The 19,051-nt window shown below is 51.5% G+C and overlaps 2 protein-coding genes and 1 pseudogene across 6 annotated transcripts; 1 reads left to right on the top strand and 2 right to left on the bottom strand.

Moving 5' to 3' along the window:
• Nucleotides 1–1,587: 1,587 nt before the first annotated feature.
• Nucleotides 1,588–14,663, bottom strand: LOC141583646 (uncharacterized). 5 transcript variants are annotated; one of them, XM_074394079.1, is made up of 3 exons: nucleotides 14,634–14,663; nucleotides 6,475–6,547; nucleotides 1,588–4,699 (listed from the first exon to the last, which is right to left on the bottom strand). In XM_074394079.1, the coding sequence occupies exon 3, from the start codon at nucleotides 2,653–2,655 to the stop codon at nucleotides 1,645–1,647; it is 1,011 nt and encodes a 336-aa protein (XP_074250180.1). In that variant the 5' UTR covers nucleotides 2,656–4,699; nucleotides 6,475–6,547; nucleotides 14,634–14,663; the 3' UTR covers nucleotides 1,588–1,644. The 5 variants fall into 5 exon arrangements, with proteins under 5 accessions (XP_074250180.1, XP_074250179.1, XP_074250178.1 ...); XM_074394078.1 differs by lacking the exon at nucleotides 14,634–14,663 and adding an exon at nucleotides 14,498–14,623; XM_074394077.1 differs by having other exon boundaries at nucleotides 1,588–6,547.
• Nucleotides 8,977–13,629, bottom strand: LOC141583647 (iron-sulfur cluster assembly 1 homolog, mitochondrial pseudogene; annotated as a pseudogene).
• Nucleotides 14,600–18,333, top strand: CHAC1 (ChaC glutathione specific gamma-glutamylcyclotransferase 1). Its single transcript, XM_003935697.4, has 3 exons — nucleotides 14,600–15,193; nucleotides 15,597–15,632; nucleotides 17,217–18,333. The coding sequence occupies exons 1-3, from the start codon at nucleotides 14,837–14,839 to the stop codon at nucleotides 17,616–17,618; spliced, it is 795 nt and encodes a 264-aa protein (XP_003935746.1). The 5' UTR covers nucleotides 14,600–14,836; the 3' UTR covers nucleotides 17,619–18,333.
• Nucleotides 18,334–19,051: the final 718 nt, after the last annotated feature.

The raw sequence follows: 19,051 nt of genomic DNA, 5'->3' as shown, positions 1-19,051 counted from the left end.
ATCTGGGTCCTTCCTCCTGCTATTGCAGGGTGCCTGGCTCTTTTCTGCCCTTTTCTCAGCCCCGGCAGGGCAGAGGTCTGGGGCAGGGCAGGAGAGAGTTTTGCCTTACGTTGCCCTCTTTGTAGCAGATGAGCACTGAGACTCTGAGCACCTTGCCTGCCCCGGGCTGCTAGAATGTACTGAAGATTGCAATGACAGGGACAAAGGGGACGATGAGGCAGCCTTCCCTGAGTCCAGGTTTCTCTGGCAGAGGCACTAATGAGGGAGTTTCCAGTCTCACTAGGCGTTTCATGCCTAGCTTCCTCTAAGGCACAGGATAGTCCCTAGGGTGCCACAGCCCTCTCCATAGTCTAAAATATGCCCCATGGAGAGCAAATGATGAAAAAATGAGCCACTGACAGAAAGCTGAGCAGATGCTCCCAGCTCTTAGCCTGTCCACAGTAAAGCAAAATAGACCCACCAGATGCCCTGTTCCTAATGGAGTCCCAGGGTTTGGAGTGCTACTTGCCCTCCCTTTTTTCCTCTCTGCCTGACACAGAGACACCATGCCCACACCAGACCTGGGTGCTTATGCCAGAGACATGAGAGCACGCACACGCTGCACACCTCACTCATCGCTCCCTGTTCCCTGCACTGTACACACAGGGTATCAAACAGGAAAGCATTCAGGGAACTGTTCCCACAGCCTGAGCCGGCAGCAGGGGGAAGAACAACACGACCTCACTCTTCCTGCCCAAAATGAAACAGGAAAGCAGCTCCCAGGCTCTAGGGGGGGCAGGATGGGGGAACTGGGCTGGGACTCGAAGGCGAGATGACGAGGCTCCCATGTGGGGGACAGGTAGGACACCCGCAGGCCTGCACGTCCACAACACCAGGCTGTGACAGACTGCACAGGCTGCCAGACCCACAGAAAAGAGCCCCAGAGTGGAGCTGGCTGGCAAAGCTCACAGCTTCTCTGATATGCTAGATGGGGATCTGGAGCACCCACCAAAAAGCTAGCTTTTTGAGGGAGAGTGGGGACGCGTGGGGAACTTGGTCTGGGCAGCTCTGACCTGCAGCTCATGCCAGGCTCCACCTCTAACAACATGCCAGAAGCTGGGCAGGCACTTGGGGTATAAACAGGCCACAGCAGAGGAAGCCCCTTCTCCCCAGGATTTCCTGAGAGTCCAGCCCCTTCTGATAGGTAAGGCACCCATGATCACTTGAGTGTCCCGGGGTACAGGAAATCTCCTAGGCTTGGCAGAAAGGAAGCCAGATGATGATGGTTCTAGACTCACTGTGAGGTACCTTCTGCAGGTTAGCTAATACCCACCTATAATTTGCAAGGGTATTTCACCAGAGAATTCAGAGTTTAGCAGTTCCTTAACAGCCTGGAGCCAGTGCCCTGCCTGGAGAATCAATCTGACCCCACGGTGACCTCCAGCCCTAAGGACAGCTGCTTTTCCAGGGGCCCTCGGCTGGTAGAGTCAGGGAGGGGCTTTGCAGGGGGAGAAATGACTTTATTCTGCTTGCTTAGCCAGGTTCCCCTCTCCTGCCTCAGGCCAGAGAAAAAAGGACAGTGGCTCCCACCTCCCCCATCCAAGGCTAGAAAAGGCCACCCAACTAAACCAAGGTGGTGTGGATGCTCCATCTCTTGACTGGGACTCACAGAGCTCTCCATGGGTCCCCTCCCCGCAGCTCTTCCAGCCTCTCCCCGTGGGTCCACAGGACCAGCGGCCCCAGCACTCCACCCCACGTGGCCCGCTGCATTCCGGGAAGGGAGTGGAAGTGATTCACTGAGGGAACTGTGACTGTCTCTTCCCCGGCGGGGATGCGCCTGCGAGGTCCCAGCGGCCTTCCCTGGGCGGCTGCGCCCTTCCTTGAGCCCAGGGCGCCCCCAGCCCCGCGTGGAGGCGGAAAGGACAGGTGCGCCTGCCGGCCCGGGTCAGCCCTCCACCTGCCGCCGCCCCGTCCCGCAGCTCTCGCGGCTCCCCGCCCCCCCGCACTCTTTGTTAGAGCCCGACTTCCTGTTTGCGGCCGCCGACCCGGCTCACTTCCCGGGCCGGGCCGGGAAGCAGCCGAAGGCCGCGAGCTTCTCGGAGGCTCCCCCGCCCGTTCGGCTCCGCCTCCTGCCTCTCCAGTCACGCCTGAACCTGGAACCCGCGCGGGGCTGAGCCGCGAGGGCGGCAGGCGGGCGGGACTGCGCAGGCCCCGCTGCCCGGCACTAGAGGGCGCTGCGCGGCCGTTAGGGCTGCGCGCGGGAGGGGCGCCGACCCCGGAGGCTCGCTGGGGCTGCCCTTCTCCGTCCGGGGCCAACGGAACGAAGGCGGCAGGGGGCGGCCAGACGCCCGAGCTCCTTCCGGGCTCCGAGCCCCTAAGCCGAACGGATAAACTGGGGAGAACCCAGAGCGAGACTTTCCCCCAGATATGCTCACAGTGTGCCGGGGAGCAGGCCCTTTCCCCTGCCCCCGCCGTCGCAGCAGCCAGCGCCCCTCGCCACCCCACACGCCTCCGGCTGTCCTGGTCCAAAGACATCCTCAAGGAAAGGGAATAGCATCGGGCAGGGCCGGGCACCGGGTCTGAGTTACGGGGCTGGAGCCCCCTTCCAGCGCCACCCCTCATTGCGGGGTGCTCTGGGACAAGTCCGTCTCTCATTCCGGCAGCACTGATTAGCATTCTAGCGGCTTATCTTTAACCTCTCTGTGGGTAATGCCTGTTAGGCGTTGCTAGGGGGTTGAAATGAGGATGTATGGAAGCGTTTGAGCAGTGTCGAAACCTCTGCTGGTGGGTTAATCCTCCTCAAGCATCCCTAAGTGAGCCACTTTCTGGAACTCCCTGGCCCACATCAGCGGGTTGGGCACAAGGGAGGTTGGGGTCCTGAGCATAGTCCCAGTGTTAGCAGCGGCCAAATCATGCGGGTCTGCAGCAACCTCAGTTGTTGCCTCCTCAGAAGAAAGAATTCCACCGAGAGGAATAATAAGGCAGATGGCGAGACTGAGGCAAGTTTTAGAGCTGCAGTGAAAGCTTATCACAAACTATTAGAGCAGGAACAGAAGGAAGTAAAGTACACTTGGAAGGGGGCCGAGTGGGCGACCTGAGAGATTCAAGTGCGCGTTTGACCTCTGACTTGGGGTTTTCTATGTTGGGATGTTTCCGGAGCCTTGCATCCCTTCTCCCCGATTCTTCCCTGAGGGTGGGCGACCTGCATGCCCGAGGCCTGCCAGCTCTGGGGAGGGTCGTCTGTGCAGTATGCTTACTGGAGTTGTGCACATGCTTACTTGCGGCATTTTCCCCTCAGCATTCCTAGAGGAAGGTCAGATACCGGTTAAGCTCCGCCATTTTGCCTCTTAGTGTACTCGCTGGAGCCCACTCGCCTAGGTCCCAGAGCACCGGCAATGAGGGGTGGCGCTGCAAGGGCGCTCCAAGCCCATAACTTAGACCCGGTGCCGGGTCCTGCCCAATTCCTGAGATCTTATCGGGAAGCTGGTGATCAGTGTCAGGTTATTTCTATTTACTGAGAGACTGCCTTTCCCTGGTGCCAGCTACAATTGTTAGAGAGACAGAGTAAAAATTACCTGACAGTCCACCTGTCAGACTACCACCTGACGGTAGCCTGACATTCCTGGTGGGAGCAGGGGCCCTCTCCTACGCTGCTCATGCCTGCCTACCTACTGTGACACCAGCAGTAGCCCTAGGACCAAGCAAGGCAGCTGAGATCACAGGTGTCCATCCCCATCACTTCTGATATGGCCCTGTCTTCGAGGAGCATCTAATCTAGGTCAATGTCCTCTGATGTAGGCAGGGGTAGATGGGAGGCCCTTGCTGTGGGAAGGGGCAGCAGGACCCCTAAGTCCTCAAGAGTCACCTTCCCCTTGGCCATCTGCCACAAGTGACTTTTACCACCTTTCCTTGGCCTCTGGGGCATGGTACCCCTTAACACTCTGGTCAACAGTGGCCTCAGCTTATTTCCTTCAACCTCAAAGGTTCTCTGAGGCCAGTACACAGGACCCAAGACGCCAAGTGAGTCTACAGCCCGATCCAGGGTAACCAGCATCACGGGAATCCGGATTCAGCAACAGGTCGGCTCTGGCCCAGGAGTGCCCTGTGTCATGGCACACCCTGCAGGACAGAGCCACAGCCCTGCCAGGCATGGCTAGCCTGTCTCTAGTGACCCCTCCCCCTGGCAGGGCTTGGGGTTTTGCACACTGGCACTGGCTGTTTGACTTGTTAGAGGAGTGCAGTCCCTTTCCCACAGTGGCAGATGTTGGGGCAAAACTCATGGTATTAAGCACAGTCTGTTCAGTTTCACTCCTCTACCAGCAGCTCCCTTCCTCAGCGCTTCTTCTTTTCTCTGGTAGAAGACATCTAAAAGGTCCTGAACATTCTCCATTCATTCTTTTCTTTTGTTTTTTGAGATGGAGTCTCGCTCTGTCACCAGGCTGGAGTGCAGTGGTGCCATCTCGGCTCACTGCAACCTCCATCTCTGGGGTTCAAGTGATCCTCCTGCCTCAGCCTCCCGAGTGGCTGGGACTACAGGCACGTGCCGCCACACCCAGCTAATTTTTTGTATTTTAAGTACAGATGGGGTTTCACCATGTTGGCCAGGATGATCTCAATCTCTTCACCTTGTGACTCACCCGTCTCAGCCTCCCAAAGTGCTGGGATTACAGGTGTGAGCCACCGTGTCCAGCCACATTCTCCATTCTATTAGCAGTGGACCCTGGGGAAGAAGGGGTCCCAGTCACTCTCATTCATTTAAGAGGATTCACTGCCTTGGCTGCCTGTGGACTGCAGAATCTACAGCACCTGCCAGGCCCCTTGTGAGCAGCCTGACTTTTCCACATGGGCTGTTTTCTGAGGCTTCTCTTCTAGAGCCAGGTCCCCCCACACCACAGCATTTCCATGAGATCTGAGGCTCACTCCAACCCTGTGGATCTCCTCTCTTTGCAGCCCTGTCACCCCACTGCAGCTTCTCCTCAGCCCTGCAACTGGTTGCTTCCTCTCCCCACAAATTGTACTTTTCTCTCTCCTTGGAATGGGGAGCACCATCCAGCAGTCCTCTGTTGGCAGCCCAGCCCCTTTCCTTCCAGGTAAATGAGGACTGAGCTCTGGATAATTGGAACACCGCCCCCACCCACCAGAGGTGCCCGCTCAGCTGGACCTCTCCCCGTTCTTGGAGGCTAGAAAATGGGCAGGAAGCCAGGTATTTCCACCATCCTGGGCACCCTTCTGCCAGGATATGAGTGAATCTTTACAGCCCTTGCTTTCGTGGACCAAGGGCCAAGCAGCCTTCCCCCTTGACCCTGGGTTCAGCTGACACGCGCTGCAGAACAGCTGCCTGGGACTGTCTCTCCCTCTTCTGAGGTAGACTGTATGCAGGGACCCACTACACCATCTGCCCCTCCTTTGGCCAGAGTGTGGGTGGGAACTAGGTCCTTCTTGCAAAAGGACTGAAGACCTGCAGACACACTTATCTCTCAGAGGTCAGTAGGAGGAATGGTCCCTCATATATGGTGGATTATTTACTCATTCATTCATTTTAGCACCCTCACCCCATGCATACACAGAAAATCTCTTGGTTCAAGCAACTGTTTGTTCTGTCAATAGCACGTTTGTTCTGCTAATAGTGTACTTGGATAAGACCATTACCCATTCTGTCTTTGAAAAACATGCCTTGGCTGGGCACGATGGCTCACACCTATAATCCCAGCATGTTGGGAGGCCAAGGCGGGTAAATTGCTTGAGACTAGGAGTTCAAGACCAGCCTGGGCAATATGGGGAGACACTGTCTCTACAAAAACACAAAACAATTAGCTGGGTGTTGTGGCACACGCCTGTAGTTCCAGCTATTCGGAACTACAATGAGGTGAAGTGAGAGGATTGCTTGAGCCTGGGAGATGGAGGCTACAGTGAGCTGAGATCATGCCATTGCACTCTAGCCTAGGTGACAGAGCTAGATCCCGTCTCAAAAATAAACAAAAAAATTTAGCTAGGCAGGGTGGCACGCACCTGCAGGTCTCAGCCACCTGGGAGGCTGAAGTGGGAGGATCATTTGAACCCAGGAGGTCAAGGCTGCAGTGAGCCATGATCAGGCCAATACACTCCAGCATGGGTGACAGAGTAAGACCCTATCTCAAACAAAAAAAGCACGGCCGGGTGTAGTGGCTCACACCTCTAATCTCTAAACATGACAAAACCCCATCTCTAAAGAAAATTAAAAATAGAAAATAAATAGCTGGATGTTGGCACATGCCTGTAGTCCCAGCTACTCAAGAGGCTGAAATTGGAGGATCACTTGAGTCTAGGATGTCAAGGCTGCAGTGAGCCAAAATCCAGCCACTGTACTTGCCTGGGTGACACAGCGAGACTTTGTCTCAAAACAAAACACCCCACATTCCTTTGGCACCATACTTGTTAGAACAATCTGTGAATTGCATGGCAAGAATGGAGACTGCAATAGCTGGAGATTTTCTTTACTGAGCTTAAAATGCTTACCTTGATCACTCCCTCCTGACCCACTTCTTTCTTCTGAGCTGTGTCGGAATGAGAGGTCCACTGTGGCTCTGCCCTGGATGAAACAAAAAGTGAAAAGTTTGAAGTAAAGATAAGAAGTTGCCGGGCGCGGTGGCTCACGCCTGTAATCCCAGCACTTTGGGAGGCTGAGGCGGGTGGATCACGAGGTCAAGAGATCGAGACCATCCTGGTCAACATGGTGAAACCCCGTCTCTACTAAAAATACAAAAAATTAGCTGGGCATGGTGGCGGGTGCCTGTAATCCCAGCTACTCAGGAGGCTGAGGCAGGAGAATTGCCTGAACCCAGGAGGCAGAGGTTGCGGTGAGCCGAGATCGCGCCATTGCACTCCAGCCTGGGTAACAACAGCAAAACTTCGTCTCAAAAAAAAAAAAAAAAAAAAAGATAAGAAGAAGTCAACATTTGTTGAGTGTTTCTATGTGACAGGTACTGGCTACAGTATCATTTCTTTCAATCACTGTCAGACCCTGCAAAGTCAATGCTATTACTGATTCCCTATTTACAGTTGAGAACTAAAGACACCGTGCCTAGGGTCACCCAGCTCGTACATGGTGGAGCTGAGCTCAAATCTGAGCAAGCTGAACTCAGAGCCAGTGTCTGAGAAGGCTTTTCTTCTTTTATGATCACAAAGAGGCCACATTTTTTAAACTGACAAATCTCTACATACATATAATATTGCACAAGTTATAAATGACTTAACAATTACATTAATGATGCAAAATCATGAACATTTATATGAAACTGCTGCTCCAGGTTTTGGTGAATTTTGTGCCAGCTACTTTATTAAGTAAAACAAACATAATGGAATTCAGCTGTTTGAATCCATGAGAATCAGCTTTCCAAAAAAGCATGCAGAAAGTGTATGCATGCTTTACAATTAGGACTATATTCCAAAAGCATAATTCTAGGTTGCTACAATGTCTTCTCTGCTACAAACCATTGTTTCAAAGGTTAAACAAGACAGTGACTCACATAAAAGGGTTTCAAAATATTCTTCCCTCTCAAAATAAAAATATGATCTCCATCAAATTTTGTTTTTATATGTGTGTGTATATATATGTATATGTATGTATAATTTATTTTGAGACAGAGTCTCACTCTGTTGCCCAGGCTGGAGTGCAGTGGAGTGTTCTCAGCTCACTGCAACCTCCACCTCCCAGGATCAAACGATTTTTGTGCCTCAGCCTCTTGAGTAGCTAGAATTATAGATGTGTGCCACCATGGCCAGCTAATGTTTGTTTTTTATATTTTTAGTAGAGACAGGGTTTCACCACATTGGCCAGGCTGGTCTTGAACTCCTGGCCCCAAGTGATCCACCCACCTCAGCTTCCCAAAGTGCTGGGATTACAGGTATGAGCCAGTGTGCCCAGCTGATATCCATAAAATTATAAAGAAACTGTATCAAAATGTTGACCAGATAAGCCAGATCATTTGCCTTCACTGATTGCCTGAGAGGGCAGAGCATATGTGTCATATACAAGGAAGGGGAGATGGGGGTAGAGTTTCCGCTCTCCTCCAGCCTGTGGAGTAGGGGTGGACAGGAGCCCTTTTGCTTCCCAGGGTTTTTGCTTCCTCATGCACAGAATTGAGGGAGGTAGGCTAGTGGCTTTTAAGAGACACCAAAACTAAAAGTCAGCTTGAGAACCCATCTCTGAGCAGACATATAGGGTGGCAAAAGAAATGGATTAAAAAACAGATGGATGAAGTCTTTACCTTTTGATATGATCACTCAGAACTATTCTGTATTATAGTTCAAGAAAATCTTTGCCCGGTACTATTTATTTGTATGAAATGAGGCATCTGACAATGAAATTTTTGATAGAAAAGAAAAAACAACAAAAAGAAATGTTTGATAAAAATGTAAACAGGCTCTGCTAAGTTTGGGTGGAAAAACAATGCACCACCATGTTAAAACCAGCAGTCGCCGAGGCGGGTGGATCACGAGGTCAAGAGATCGAGACCATCTTGGTCAGCAAGCTGAAACCTCGTCTCTACTAAAAACACAAAAATTAGCCGGGCATGGTGGTGCACGCCTGTAGTCCCAGCTACTCGGGAGGCTGAGGCAGGAGAATTGCTTGAACCCAGAAGGCAGAGGTTGCGGTGAGCCGAGATTGTGCCATTGCACTCCATCCTGGGTAACAACAGCGAAACTCCGTCTCAAAAAAACAACAACAACAAAAAACAGCAGTCAGGACGTCCTGTTTCTGAGTTGTAGGAGTCCCCAGTTTGGTTGGGCAAAATGCTGAGGGAGATGCACGTTCAGGCCATTCAACAGAGACCTAATGAGTGCACACTGCTCAGGACGTAGATAAACAGGGGCCTAGGAAGACAACTTCAATGAAACTGGCTCTAAAACAAAGGATACGACTGAGTGAAATAATCAAAAGAGAGTGATGGCTTCTCATTTTCTGTCCCTTACAGAGAGTACACAGAATTTCTTCTGGAATCTAACATCTTTCCAAAAGACATCCCTTTATTTTCCTCACAAGGCAGGCACACATTAAGCATGTGACAGTCACATTATTTGTGAGCCCCAGGGCTTCCAGGAGCTTTCCTGGAGCTCATGGTCAGAGGCATCCTGAGATTTCAAATAGTAAAGCTTTCTCCACGGCCACACGTTCCTTTGATGCTTGCATTACTGAACAAAAATTCACTGGATAATTTGTCTTTAGCATAGTTTATTTCTGTTCCTAAAAGTGTTAGCTGTGCTTTCTTTTCAATGAACACTCTCACTCCATCTTGAACAACTTCTTCATTGAAATTTCCTCTTGTCTTCGTTTATTCTAGACTATAAGAAAGGCCATTACAGGCCCTGGTTCGGACACCAACTTTTACACCTGATGCTCAGGCTTATCTTAAAGAAGTTATTTTATCTGTTTACTGCTGAAGGTGTCAGGCTGTGGGTGGCCCTAGTGGGCTGCAGCTTCCTCTGGTTCACAGCCCGAACTAAGGAAGCCAACATCTCTGTTGTCTGTGGGTGCCCAGCTGCTTCGGGTGGAGCTCGGCTGCCTCAGCCTCTCTCTGTGGACACAGCAGGCCCATTAATGCCACAAACTCCAACACATGGTGCACTAAAGCCTCTGGGAAGGTTTTCCATCCTTCAGAAATCAGCAGTTTTATACGGCGACTTCATCCTTTAGTGTATGAATCAGCATAATTCCCAGCTCCTAAAACAGCCTCCCCCCACCTCAAAAAAAACACAAAACAACAACAAAAAGCAGCCTTCCCTTGTTTCAGACAAACATGCTGACTAACACCAGGTGATGTCAGTCTCTGGTAAGAGAAGAGAGAAGGAACAGATCCTTAGGAGATGAGAGGTAATCGCCCAGAGGGGAACAATAAGGAAACATTAATTTGGGAAAGATCTAAAAAAGGAAGCCACTACATGCACAGCATGTGCCACTCTGCAAGGTGGAGGTGATGCCTGGGCCCACGGCTCTCATAAACTGGTACCTCTGTGGGCATGACATCGGCAACGCCCTCCTGTGGGACTTTAGAAGGAAACACAGGAAGGGTTTGCTGTTAAAGTTACAGAGAGGAACCAGCTAAGTAAATGGTTTGCTGCCTGGGAGTGTCCTGCTGGGAGGAAACAGACAGATGTTGTTGGAATGGGAACAGGCAAGGCATGTTCCCTGAAGGCATTTGCAGATCCCCTGAGCCAGCTTCTGCAGAGATTCCGATTTTGAGGGTAGAGATTGAACTTTTGTTATGTGGGACATGAGACATAGCCTTGGCATTTTCCAAGCGACAGCCTCGCTTCTACCTATATTTGTGGAGAATCTTCCACGTGCCTGCCTTGTGTTAGTTCCCTTGGGCCTTCAATGATGAACAGTGCTCTTGGGGAGCTGTCAGGTTAGTGGGAGGCAGGATGCAAATGATTCCCAGCAAGGAGGCTCTGGTGGCCCAGCTGCTTTGGGACCCAGGCTCCATGACTCTGCTACATCACAGCACTGCTTACCTCACTTTGCTGTATGTTCCTCTGTGAAATGATATTTACCTCATGAAGTAGTGAAGAAATTTATAATTAGAATGTATGATATAAAAGCGCTTAGTAAATTGCCTGGCACATGGCACGCACGTAATAAATGGGCGCTTCTGTTGAAAGCACGAGTTGAAAGGGACAGCATGTAATAAATGAGGGTTTCTGTCGTAAGCACAAGTTGGAAAGGACAGACAAACAAACTGAAGTGGTGTAAAGCATTGTGGGAGCATAGAGGAGGAAGCATCTGACTCTGCCAGGAGCAAGATCAGGTTATTGAGGACATTGCCAAAGGAGTTACGAAACACTGGGACTTTGGTTGAGGGTGGCAGGAGGTCTGAGAAAGGGCATCATTAAAATGTTCCCTAGATGTTTCAGGTATGCTATCCACCCCTCATCCACCAGAAAACCACTAATGACGCTTTGTACATAACCTTTTTTAGACAGGATCTTGCTCTGTTGCCCAGGTTGGAGAGCAGTGGCACAATCATGGCTCACGCAGGCTTGACCTCGTGAGCTCAAGCAACCCTCTTGCCTCAGCCTCCTGAATAGCTGGGACTACAGGTGCATGTCACTATGCCCAACTAATTTTTTAAAGAAGTTTTGTTGAGATGAGGTTTCATTATGTTCCCCATGCTGGTCTCAAACTCCTCAGCTCAAACTATCCTCCTGCTTGGTCTCCCAAAGTACTGGGATTAAGAGGTGTGAACCACCATGCCCAGCAAAAATTATTATTATTAAAAAATTACATTTCATAAAACTTGGAAAGTAGAGGAAAGAACTGCTCACAATGCCCACACATGAGTATTTGGTGCCACCCTATCTTTATTCCTCATGTATGTTGTTACTGTTTTTAAGTTTTAATTATAGTACATGTGAAAATTTTTATTTTGGCTGGGCGTGGTGGCTCACACCTGTAATCCAAGCACTTTGGAGGCCAAGGCGGGTGGATCACCTGAGGTCAGGAATTCAAGACCAGCCTGACCAACATCATGAAACCTCATCTTTAAAAAAAAAAAAGATAGCCGGGCACGGTGGCTCAAGCCTGTAATCCCAGCACTTTGGGAGGCCGAGGCGGGTGGATCACGAGGTCAAGAGATCGAGACCATCCTGGTCAACATGGTGAAACCCCGTCTCTACTAAAAATACAAAAAAGTAGCTGGGCATGGTAGCACAAGCCTGTAATCCGAGCTACTCAGGAGGCTGAGGCAGGAGAACTGCCTGAACCCAGGAGGCGGAGGTTGCAGTGAGCCGAGATCAGGCCATTGCACTCCAGCCTGGGTAACAAGAGCAAAACTCTGTTTCAAAAAAAAAAAGATTAAAAAAAAGAAAAAATTTATATTTTGCATTTTTGCTTTAATATGCAATCATACACATTTTTACTATGCTGATTTTTTTTCTTTTTGTTTTCCGAGATGTAATCTTGCTCTGTTGCCCAAGCTAAAAGGCAGTGGCTTGATCTCGGCTCACTGCAACCTCCACCTCACAGGTTGAAGCAATTCTCCTGCCTTAGTCTCCTGTGTAACTGAGATTATAGGCACCTGCCACCAAGCCCAGCTAATTGTTTTTGTATTTTAAGTAGAGACAGGGTTTTACCATGTTGCCCAGGCTGGTCTCAAACTCCTGAGCTCAGGTAATCTACCCACCTTGGCCTCCCATAGTGCTAGGATTACAGGCGTCAGCCACTGCACCCAGCCCAACATATATCTAATTGTTTCTAATGTCTGCACAAATTTAATGGACCATATCATATTTATGAAACTAATTATCTATTGCTGGATATTTAGGTTGTTTCCTCTGTGGTGTGTGTGTGCATTTTTCTGTCATGTGAATGGTGAATTGACCATAATTTCCTTAAACATTTAGCTATTTTTGGATATTTAAGTAGTTTTTCTTCTTTTGTTTTTGCTATATAATAAGTAACGGCTGGGCACAGTGGCTCACGCCTGTAATCCCAGCACTTTGAGAGGTCAAGGTGGGTGGATCACAAGGTGAGGAGTTCGAGATCTGCCTGGCCAATATGGTGAAACCCCGTCTCTACTAAAAATACAAAAATTAGCCGGGCATGGTGGCAGGCACCTGTAATCCCAGCTACTGGGGTGGCTGAAGCAGGACAATCACTTGAACCCGGGAGGCAGATGTTTCAGTGAACCAAGATCACACCACTGCACTCTAGCCTGGGCAACAGAGGGAGACTCCGTCTCAAAAAAGAGTAACAATGCATTGAAAATCTTCAGGCATATTGGCTTTTCCCATTTTTTTTTTTTTTTTTTTTTTTTTTTTTTTGAGACCGAGTTTCGCTCTTGTTGCCCAGGCTGGAGTGCAATGGCGTGATCTCGGCTCACTGCAACCTCCGCCTCCTGGGTTCAGGCAATTCTCCTGCCTCAGCCTCCTGAGTAGCTGGGATTACAGGCACATGCCACCATGCCCAGCTAATTTTTTTGTATTTTTAGTAGAGACGGGGTTTCACCATGTTGACCAGGATGGTCTCGATCTCTTGACCTCGTGATCCACCTGCCTCGGCCTCCCGGCTTTTCCCATATTTTGAATAATTTCCTGGAGGAGCATTGGGTCAAAGGGCAGGGATATTTTATGAATCTTGACTTGTATCACCAAGCTGCTTTCTCAAAGGCTTGTTTGTGCCAATTCAGATACTTCAGCAATGTGTGGATACGTTTTCCACTTCCCGCCCTACTACCCACAGTTGGTGAGTGGAGAAAAGGACATTCTTCTAAGAAGCTACCAACCAAGAAAGTGCTCATAGAGAACTAAAGGGGACAGAATAGAAGAGAAGAAAGGAGAGTGAATGTGGGGAATGGAAAGAAAGCGAAAAAAGAAAGGAACAACCAGAAAGGACCATTTTGCCAGTATTTTTTTTTTTTTTTTTTTTTTTGATTGGGAAAGTAATTCATGCTCCTTGTAAAAATCTAGACTTATTCATTAATGCCGGAGTTTGATACTGAAAGTCCTCCTCTGGCGCCAGCCTCTGCTAACAGTTTAGGTATATTCTTCCAGATTATTTCTTACATGGATACTGATGTGTGGCTTTTTGTTTTTAAAGAAATAGCTTCATACTATACACAGTGTTGTGCAACTTTCTCACTTATATCTGAGACACCTTTGGAACGAATATGTGAAGTGTGAAGATCATGTTTAGTTTAAATATTGAATTAGAATCGAATGAGAAGCCATATTACACATTTCCCCTGCTAGCTATCTCCCGGCCAGTTTGGGGAAAAGGCCTTCAGCTGCCTCTGTTTCCTTTTTACAGTCAGCGACATCCCCAGAGGGCAGTCCCTTGCTGCTGCTTAGGAGGTCAACCCCAGGCGGCCTGTAGACTCTCGGCTGGGAGGTCAGAAGCCGATGAAGACCAGTAGCTGCCCATAGCCCTGTGGAGGCCTCATTGGACCTTCCTTGCGCGCAGGTCCTGGAACCTCAATGCCTAAGGATTAATCATTGCTGCAAAATCTGACGCCCACGAAGAACTAAACCCATCGCCTTGGGGGAAAGACTGGTTTGGCTTTCGCATCTTAATACAGCCTCTCTCCACAGGTGCAGACACCACAGCCAAAGTGACTGCCAGCCAATCCAAACGCTCTAACAGGCTCTTCCCCGAGCCTACGTGGGCTCAAGGGGTCCCACACCTGGTCCCGGGCGTAGCCCTCACCTGAGGCCTGCAAGCTCCGGGCGCCTGGCCTGACTCAGCCCCGCAGCCTCTTCAGAACCCTCTGCAGCCCCCATGACCCAGTTTCTCCATTCGCTCACACTGGCCAACGGCTTGAGGCACCTGACTGGAATGCGGAGGGTGCCTCAGACAGCTTTCCCGCAGTGCATGCTCTCAGGAGGGGCCCCAGAGACGGAAGTTTACGCAGCCCAGAGCGCTCCTTCTGGACGTGCCCCGGACTCGACCTGGGACTGAGTCCGAGCCGCCTGGGCTGGCAGGGACTCGGCCAGGTGCAGGAGCGGCATGGCTAGACAGACACCGCCTGGGACTCGCTCGCCGTACCTCTAAGGGGCCTAGGCCGTGAAGGGGGGGCTGAGGAGACATCCAGGGCCCGCCCTGTGCCCGGCGGGTGCCCCCTTCCCGCCGCCTGACGCAATCCGAGGCGCCCTTGCTGCATGCAGACGCTGGAGAAACCTACCCTGCGGTTGCATCACTCCTGCCAGGTTTGCTACGGAGGTGGAGCAGAACCAATCAGCGAGCGCGCTGGGCCCGGAGCGCGGTTAAGTGGGAAGCAGAATCCGAAGGTGATTGGCCAAAAAGGGATTTGCCCCGCCCCAATCACCGCGGCAGCTGGCCGTGGTGGGCGTGGTCTCCCGGCAAGAGGGTTTAAAGGGCGCCTCCATGGGGGGCGCTCAGCTGGAGCGACCGAGTGGTGCCAGGCCAGGTGTGTGCGTCCGTCGGTCTTTCCGTGCCCACGCCGGAGGCCAGCCCCGGAGGCCGCCTGGGCCTAGCCCTCCGCCCGGCACCATGAAGCAGGAGTCTGCAGCCCCGAATACCCCGCCCACCTCAGAATCCCCTACGCCGTTCGCTCAGTTTCCCCGAAACGACGGCGACCTCCAAGCGCTGTGGATTTTTGGGTACGGCTCCCTGGTGTGGAGGCCCGACTTCGCCTACAGCGACAGCCGTGTGGGCTTCGTGCGCGGCTACAGCCGCCGTTTCTGGCAGGGAGACACCTTCCATCGGGGCAGCGACAAGATGGTGAGCATACAACCTTGCCCAGGGAGTGAGGGGGTTGGGATCGAGATACTGGGTACCAGTGCCCTGGTATGTCCTGGGCTTTCTGGGCCAGTGGAAGGAAATGTGTGACCCTGTGTCTGGGGTTTGTGGCTTAAATGTACGTGCCCAGTGCATCACTGTGATGGCTGGAGTCTGTGAACCTGTGGATTCCTGTGTTGCTCACCAATTGGGACCACTGCCATCTGTCTTACTATTTCTCCTACATCTGTGCATCAGACCCCCACCTTCCCCTGCATGAGTGGGACTCTCAGCCTGCAGAGCGGGGTTCTCTGAGGCCCAGCCAGCGGGATTGATAAAGATTTCCTTGCTGATGGCAGAGCTGATTTCTAACTTGTCTGTTTCAAAATCTTTCTTCCCTCCCTAGCCTGGCCGTGTGGTGACACTCCTCGAAGATCGTGAGGTAAGCGCCTGAATCATGAAGGGGACTCTGGCCCACTGTGAAGGTGGACGGGCAGATAGAGCTCATAGGCTCTTGGCTGCAGGCTAGTTCTGTTGGATGCTTCTCTGGCAGAGTAGAAACATAGTCTAGTTCAGTGCTTCTCACCAAATCTCATGAGGATCTTGTTAGAATGCAGAACTTAGTTCAGTAGCATCAGAGTGGGTCCTAAGATGCAGCATTCTAAAAAACTTACAAGCAATGCCACCACATCCTGGACCACTCTTTGAGGAGGAATCCTGTCCTCCCTGGTAGTAGACCACTTTGTCAACTTTTCTTTTCTTTTCTTTTCTTTTTTTTTTTTTTTGAGACAGAGTCTCACTCTATTGCCCAGGCTGGAGTGCATTGGTGCGATCTTGGCTCACTGGAACCTCAGCCTTCCAGGTTCAAGCAATTCTCCCACCTCAGTGTCCCAAGTAGCTGGGATTACAGGCATGCACCACCACACTTAGCTAATTTTTGTATTTTTAGTAGAGATGGGGTTTCACCATATTGGCCAGGCTGGTCTTAAACTCCTCACCTCAAGTGATCTGCCTGCCTCAGCCTCCCGAAGTGTTAGGATTACAGGCGTGAGCCACCGTGCCCAGCCTCAACTATTCCTTTTTAATTTTTTTTTCTTTTTTTTTCTTTCTTTTTTTTAAATAAAGATAGGGTTTCACCATGTTGATCAGTCTGGTCTTGAACTCCCGACCTCAGGTGATCCGCCCGCCTTGGCCTCCAAAGTGCTTGGATTACAGGTGTGAGCCACTGCACCCAGCCCCTTTTTAATTTTTTTAAAGATGGAGTCTTGCCCTTATCACCCAGGCTGAAGTACAGTTTTGTGATCTCAGCTCACTGCAACCTCTGCCTCCCGAGTTCAAACAATTCTCCTGCCTCAGCCTCCTGAGTAGCTGGGATTACAGGCGTGTGCCACCATGCCTGGATAATTTTTGTATTTTTAGTAGAGATGGGGTTTCACCATCTTGGCCAGGCTGGTCTCAAACACCTGACCTGAAGTGATCCACCTGCCTTGGCCTCCCAAAGTGTTGGGATTACAAATGTGAGCCACTGCATCCAGCCTTTCAACTTTTCTTAAGAAAAGGGGAACAAGGCCGGGCGCGGTGGCTCAAGCCTGTAATCCCAGCACCTTGGGAGGCCGAGGCGGGTGGATCACGAGGTCAAGAGATCGAGACCATTCTGGTCAACATGGTGAAACCCCGTCTCTACTAAAAATACAAAAAATTAGCTGGGCATGATGGCGCGTGCCTGTAATCCCAGCTACTCAGGAGGCTGAGGCAGGAGAATTGCCTGAACCCAGGAGGCGGAGGTTGCGGTGAGCAGAGATCGCGCCATTGCACTCCAGCCTGGGTAACAAGAGCGAAACTCCATCTCAAAAAAAAAAACAAAAAACAAAAGGGGAACAAGGACTTGAGGTACTGCCACCAGATGGCTCATCAACCAGCCACAGCCTCCCTTATAGAGCACAGTCTTGGGGTGGGAGTAACATGCTAGGAGAGGGAGGAACAAGGAGCTGTGACAACTGACCATGGGTGTCCTTGTTTTTTCCAGGGCTGTACTTGGGGTGTGGCATACCAGGTGCAAGGGGAGCAGGTAAGCAAGGCCCTGAAGTACCTGAATGTGCGAGAGGCAGTGCTTGGTGGCTATGATACCAAGGAGGTCACCTTCTATCCCCAAGATGCTCCTGACCAACCACTGAAGGCACTGGCCTATGTGGCCACCCCACAGAACCCCGGCTACCTGGGCCCTGCACCTGAAGAGGCCATCGCCACGCAGATCCTGGCCTGCCGGGGCTTCTCTGGCCACAACCTTGAGTACTTGCTGCGTCTGGCAGACTTCATGCAGCTCTGTGGGCCTCAGGCACGGGACGAGCACCTGGCAGCCATCGTGGACGCTGTGGGTACCATGTTGCCGTGCTTCTGCCCCACTGAGCAGGCTCTGGCACTGGTGTGAGGGGCTGAGCCCCTGCAGGGAGTGCCCATGTGGACATCAGGGCCCGACACCCACTCCAGTGCACAAGACAGACTTGTGACCACTAAAACGCACTATGTGGATATGGTGGGTGGCTGGAAGTTTCTCTTTCTCAGCCCCTGCCTGTCTGCTAGCCTCCAGCTCTCCTGCTTGACAATGACTTACTACTTGAAACTTTATTTATTGCACCATGTTGGTGTGGGCAGGCGGGGGGCCTGCCCTGGACACAGGGGTCCTGCTGAGCAGTGGCCCCACCCTGGAACTTGACCAGATTCCCCCCAGTGCTGCTGCTAACCCCACATGACCCAGGACTCCACCTCCCCAGGGAGTCTCCAAGAGCCCAGATCCTCTGCCCAGTCAGCCCAGCCATCTGTAGCCCTGGGAATTCCTCCTGCCAAGGATCCCAGCATGCTGATGAGGGACAGTAGGGAGTGAGGAAAAGAGGCTCTGGCCAGCCCTGCTTCTCCACAGGTTCCTCAGGGCAGAGCTGGGGCTGACGAGTAGACACAGCTGCTGAGCCTGGCCTGAGCCTCTTACCCATTTGGTTGTTTCCTTGTCTCTGTCTGTCTATCTGATTGTCTGTCTGGGCCACTCCTTCCTGTGTGTTGGTCTATTCCTGGAAAGCTCATCACTACAGGCCCTGGCACCTTCCCAGTCTATCCCATACTGTTATCCATAAAACTGTCTCTTCCATCTATGCTGTGCTGGAATGTGGTTCTTTCTCACATGGGAGTTTGGGGCAAGTGAGGTGGTGATGCCCTGGAAGGCTCCTAAGAAGGGAAAGGGCTCCCTCTTCCTCTCCTTCCCTCTCTCCCAGGGAGGGGCAGCTGGGCAGTCAGAATTACCAGGTTATATCACTCACATGGGTACAGTTCATGCCTTATGCATGCAAATGCTGCCCCCTGAGCTGTGCAGGATTCAGCTCATGCTCTACTTGGCAGCCCTGTGGGCAGTGTCCTTGCCACCAACCCAGACTCTTGTTTCATCGTGCTCAGCTGCCCCAGGAAGGCTGGCAGGCTTGCAGCTCAGACCAGCTCTTCCTCCAGCTGCAGGGCCAGCTGCTGCCTCTTCCTAACAGCTAGGCTAGACCCCTAGCATCCTGCTAAAGGAGCATGTAGGTTAGGGTAGGATGATGACAACTTCTAAGGCAAGGCTGACAGCAGGGACCTGTGGCCTGGAAGACCTGGTGTCCCTTTTACTTTCAAAGTCCAGCTGCTCCGGGGTTGTGGTGTGGCCTGAGCCTTCCCCATAACTGTCACCTGCCCTGGCTCACCCACACTGGAGTGTGGGCCCCAGGCTCCTGCCTGTTTACCCCCTGCCTGTCCCTGGATGCTCTTCTTGTCTTAGCCCTTGGGGACAGATCACAACTCCAGGATCTCAGCCTGGCCCTGAGCTCCTCATCAGGAGTAGTGTCT

Source organism: Saimiri boliviensis, chromosome 2, assembly GCF_048565385.1.
Source record: "Saimiri boliviensis isolate mSaiBol1 chromosome 2, mSaiBol1.pri, whole genome shotgun sequence".
NCBI lineage: Eukaryota > Metazoa > Chordata > Mammalia > Primates > Cebidae > Saimiri > Saimiri boliviensis.
The sequence above is the reverse complement of the archived record's forward strand: the minus strand, read 5'-3'. Positions and strand labels throughout refer to the sequence as shown.